The 5,479-nt window shown below is 37.0% G+C and overlaps 1 protein-coding gene across 1 annotated transcript; it reads left to right on the forward strand.

Annotated features, from left to right (window-relative positions):
* The first annotated feature begins 3,371 nt into the window (after nucleotides 1-3,371).
* LOC117496914 (beta-microseminoprotein J1-like) lies at nucleotides 3,372-4,506 on the forward strand. The gene is made up of 4 exons (XM_034148767.1): nucleotides 3,372-3,468; nucleotides 3,860-3,941; nucleotides 4,034-4,139; nucleotides 4,226-4,506. Exons 1-4 carry the CDS (start codon nucleotides 3,466-3,468, stop codon nucleotides 4,353-4,355), a joined length of 321 nt encoding a protein of 106 aa, XP_034004658.1. The 5' UTR covers nucleotides 3,372-3,465; the 3' UTR covers nucleotides 4,356-4,506.
* Nucleotides 4,507-5,479: the final 973 nt, after the last annotated feature.

Genomic DNA, 5,479 nt, shown 5'->3' on the forward strand with positions numbered 1-5,479 from the left:
CAACAGAGAGGTCCTGAGTCTTTGCAAACCTCTCTTTGTATTTAACACTCCCTCTATCAGAAGGGGAAGAGACTGATAAAGACAATACACCAGAATATACTGGCTGGTCCTGCCGCCTGGTGGTGAGAGGGGGCTGCTTTTAAACCACCACATCATTAAAAATACAATCGCAGTGAACCTGAATACTGTGTACACTGCACTAAATACTACCTTTACTATCTTATAGTAAAACTATACTAATAAGGTAGTATTACTTTACTTATACTATCTTAACAAGATGTGCATTGTGTACATATGACTTTCACTTGCACCTGCACATATACATGTATCATCATCAGTGGCTCAGTAAGTAGGGGCTTGGACTGGGAGCTGTAGGACTATGGAGTGTGGACTGCTACTTGGAGAGGTCCCAGTTCACCTCCTGCCCTGCCGTGGTGCCCTTGAGCAAGGCACCGGACACCCCCCTTCCCCCCTCACTCCCATTGCTCCCCGGGGGCTGTACAATAGCTGCCCACTGCTCCTAGTACTAGACTCCTGGTACTAGGATGGGTTAAATGCAGAGAACACATGTCACTGTGTGTGCCGTGTGCTCTGCATGTGTGACCATCCCCAATTCTATTCTATCATCATCATCATCAGCTTTATTTGAAGAGACTCTAGGTCCATTTTAAAAGACATACAACACTCAAATATAAATTAAAAAAGGCAGTTATACCAATGTTTCCACAGAGGTGACTGGTATCGTACAGTACTGAGACATATACGTATATATATGTATACAATCTTAACTCATATCTGTATGTTTTACCTTTGTTTTATGATATTTGTATTCACACTGTGACTTTACTCTTATTTGTATCCTTATTATCCTTGTGTAAAGGTCTATCTTATCTTATATTTGTAAAGATTATAATGTCTTGGACACACACAAACACACACTAGATACCCTTTAACTCTTCTTTAATGTTTGCTCCTGTGTGATTGATGTGATTACTGTGATTTGTCCCTTAGAATGACAGAGGGAGATCCTATGGGCTGCTGCTCTGCTCCGCCCCTGCTGATGACATTTATCTGCAGGAACAAGTTTGAGTCAGTTCAAATAAAAACTGTTTCTGGACACACAAGATTTAAATGTTGAAATTTGGCACATATGTACATTAAAAAAAGAACTAAAAAGATAACAACAAATAAATATGATCTCCATGATGATCTGTTACACCTACATCAGGGGTGTCAAACTCAATTTCATCGCGGGCCACATTCGCATTATGGTTGCACTCAAAAGGGCCGTTTGTAACATTAAGACTATATAAAAATACTTATAGAAATATTTAATATATATATAATAATGTATTATATTACATTATTGCCTCTTAAAAAACCTTTATTTCCTCTGCATTGGATTGTTATCGGATAGGGTAATAACTTCATAATTAACTAGGTCTGGAAGCAGAAGTCTAGGTCAAATAATTGCAAGTCTCTTCAGTGAGAATGTCACAAAATGATTTTAAAAGAAAAGCACATTCTGGAAAAAAAGTCAAAATAAAAAAAAGGCATATTTTGAAGAGAAAAAGGGAAACTGAGAAAAAGTCAAATTTGAGAAGCATTTTGCTCCATGTATGGGCAACGTGCTTCTGTAAATCGCCATGTAACCATATAATAAACATATTATATTCTTTGCAAGCTCTTGTGGGCCACATTAAATGAAGTCGCGGGCCGGATTTGGCCCCCGGGCCTTGAGTTTGACACCCCTGACCTACATGATGCTGCTTTTTATATACTCATATTTACAAGCTGATAGTTCTTCTTGGAAGTGGTGTTTCTTCTCAATACATTTGAAATTGCGCAGGAAACAAGTCCTGGTAAATATTAAATATGTGCACAAATCAATCATTTCTTATTCCAAGAATACAAATAGCACATTTTAGACTCTGTCACAGTCGAATAAGATGCAAAACGATATTCTAAACGCAAGACAGCATGGCATACAGAAGTTGTATCGGATTTATTAACAACTATATAAATTCCATTGTCAACTAAAAATGTTTGTGTTTCTGTTTCTGTGTTTGTGTGACATGACACTATTCGTTCTTTTATAGCTCTCCAATATAATCTTTTATTTAATGTTGTTTTGTTTAAGCTGCCTTTAACAAGCATAACTTCCAGTAATCTCTAGCCAATCAAGGGACGAACATCATGGCCCAGCAGAGGAGTCGAGGGGTCGCGGTTAGTCGTTTTTAGACGGCAGACATTTTCCATATCTCCACTCCTTCGCACAGTCCATTTGATTTTCCCTTTGTGTGCACTATGTATTCACAAGCATGTGTGTCCAAAACTGCCACACAGTCTTCAGGGACCTCTGTGGGGGTTGTGTACCTGCAATTACACAGCAAACACACCGTTAAGGGAAGAATATAAGTACAGAGATAAATGAAAACTGAATAAAAAACATTATTGTTATTGTCGAAACATTCACTGTTTCTCCATGAAGATCCAAATGGATGCCAGGTATTATCACGGTCGTCCTGACAATGGGTCATGCCTATTTGTGGAAAGGAAACGTTTTACACATTTTAAAACAGTTTTGTATTTACTATAAATATTCTGTGAGTATGTGTTTTTCTGTTCTTTTACCTGGTGTGACGGCCTTTTAGCGTAACATGAAGCATCTGATAGCGACGCCAAAGCACAAAACAGCAAAGCCAGAGCCAAATATTTCTTCACAGGGAAAAAGGAACAACGTTTTACCATTTGATATCAGCATACTGAATCCACATATGTATCCTAGCAAGCATTTGGCAAAAAGCAGGCAAAAACTTTGGGTAGGTACAGTGTGTTAAGATATTTTTTGTTGAATATACAATTCATCTGATACGAGTCATTCTGTAAATTGCTCCCATTAACCCACAACTTGAGGTCCATGCCACAAAATGATACAAAACCCAATGATATCACTTTTATTCAGTAGAAAATATAACATTTTTTAAAGTTTATACAAAGCAACATGATGTTCAAGCTTAACTTGAATATTCCACTAACCTGTCTTTGCTTATGTCATTAACCACATATATATTTCTCCACCATAAATCATGAATAATATGAGTAAAAAAACTGTGTATTTGAATTTGTATCACATTTGTCCCCTTAAATATGTTGTACACGTCTTCCCCAATGCCACCAAACAATTTAGATATTTCCCCTCTTCAAGTAAAATAAGTTGTTAACAAAGAACTAGGATTGTCAAATCTTAAAATTAACAAGGCTTTCAGGAAAATGACGGTCACTATGTGTTTTTTTCTGTTGGGTTAACTACAGACAGTGGTGACCTCCAGTAACCTCTCTTATTTAATTCCAAAGGTCTCTGCAGATCACAGTTTAAAAGACAGAGAATACAAGCAAACACACATTTTAACTTTTCTCCTCTTACCTGAACACAATTCAGACCGGACAACTTCAACTGCCACCATGGTGAGTGGATTTTAGTACTCAATCTGAAATTCTGGTTACAGATGTTATTTGTAGCTGTTTTTCTGTGCTGATGGAACAAGGTAAAGCGGTAATAATGGAGGTAAAGACATTTTATGTTAAAAAAAAATATATTTTCTACTGAATAAAAGTGATATCATTGGGTTTGTATCATTTTGTGGCATGGACCTCAAGTTGTGGGTTATCAAAATGGGAGCATTTTACAGAATGACTCATATCAAATGAATTGTATATTCAACAAAGAATATATTAACACACTATACCTACCCAAAGTTTTTGGCTGATTTTTGCCAAATGCTTGCTAGGATACATTATGTGGATTCAGTATGCTGATATCAAATGGTAAATCGTTGTTCCTTTTTTCCCTGTGAAGAAATATTTGGCTCTGGCTTTGCTGTTTTGTGCTTTGGCGTCGCGATCAGATGCTTCATGTTACGCTAGGGCCTTACAACCAGGTAAAAGAAGAGAAAAACACACACTCACAGAATATATATAGTAAATACAAAACTGTTTTAAAATGTGTAAAACGTTTCCTTTCCACAAATAGGCATGACCCATTGTCAGGACCTCAGTGATAATACCTGGCATCCAATTGGATCTTCATGGAGAAACAGTGAATGTTTCGACTGTAGCTGCACTGGATGTTGCACTGCGTAAGTACACATGCCAAATTATTTCAGATAGTATTTATATTTGACTTTTGTAGTTACATATTCCACTGTTGACTGTGTCTTTGCAGGTTTTCAACCCCCAGACTGTTTGATTCAGACTGTGTGTCAGTTTTCGACTCTGTGGCTTGTGAATTCATAGTGCACAAGAGGAACGACCCGACTCAACTGTGTCCAATTTATGGCGGAGTAGCGAAGTGATGCAGTGGTGTGAAAGTCTGATGTGATTTCTTAGGGGGAGGAGGGAGAGACATGCAGATGTAATCCCTCTCTGGCTTCTCAACAGAACTCACTGCCTGTTTTTGTTGTAAAGACGAACAAGAATAAAACGAATAAAAGTTAATACAAAAATTATTTCCTTATTGTCTGTTTTTGCACATTTGTTTCAGAAAGAAGCAAATCCTAAATCTAATCTGAATTATAACCTTTACTCTGTATGTTCCAGTATTTATTTGCTGGGTTCAAACAAACACTAAGACCGGTGGCTTCTTCGAACGATGACCATCCTCCTCTAATTCGGTTTCAAAGGTCCCTGCAGACACACATTATAAAAGTCAACAGCATTCAAAACACAGTTTAGTTTCTAACATCTCTCCTGACCACTATTCAAACGGGACAAGTTTGACTGCCACTATGGTGAGTTGATTTCAGAGTACAATTCTGTTTGTTGGTAGCTGTTTTTGTGGGTTAAAGGTTAAAATATAGCCTAAATCATGGAGGTAAAGGTAGTTGTTATAAAATGTGATGTTTACGAGTAAATAAAAGTGATGAATAGATATTAATGAATCATTTTATGGTATAAATGCCATGTCATTGTTGTCAAAATGACTAAAGTTTATATAATGAATCATATCAAGTGAACGTATCATATCTATTAAACAAAGATCTACTGTGTCCAATTTATGGCGCAGTATTGTAGTGATGCAGTGGGGCAAAAGTATGTTGTTATTTATTGGGGAAAGCACAGAGAGACATGCATATGTAATTCCTCTCTGGCAGGAGTATTGTTTGATTGAGAGATTGAAATATATTAACCTGACCTTAGAAACTGGGACAATCTTTGGGATTTTTTTTGTCTCGAGGAAGAACTAATACGCTGTAGCTGGGCTGATCTGTGCTCTGCCTTTACTGTCAAATGTTCAATGTGGAAGGATGTTTCTTAGTCATGAAACAACATATGTTGAATATGTAAACGCACGCACCAAAAAATAAAACACAGGCATTCTTCAATACAGCAATATCAAAAACTCACTATAGTGCCAGAAAAGGACAACACATGTAATTGAGGAAAAATACAAGTTACACATTTGAAACAAAAACACTTC

This window comes from Trematomus bernacchii, unplaced genomic scaffold, assembly GCF_902827165.1.
Source record: "Trematomus bernacchii unplaced genomic scaffold, fTreBer1.1, whole genome shotgun sequence".
In the NCBI taxonomy this organism is placed as follows: Eukaryota; Metazoa; Chordata; class Actinopteri; order Perciformes; family Nototheniidae; genus Trematomus; species Trematomus bernacchii.

Excerpts from the sequence above, each read along its gene's own strand:
- LOC117496914 (XM_034148767.1), top strand. Across the intron at positions 3,942-4,033 it reads CGCTAGGGCCTTACAACCAG|GCATGACCCATTGTCAGGAC; the intron begins GTAAAAGAAGAG and ends TTCCACAAATAG. Across the intron at positions 4,140-4,225 it reads TGCACTGGATGTTGCACTGC|GTTTTCAACCCCCAGACTGT; the intron begins GTAAGTACACAT and ends GTGTCTTTGCAG.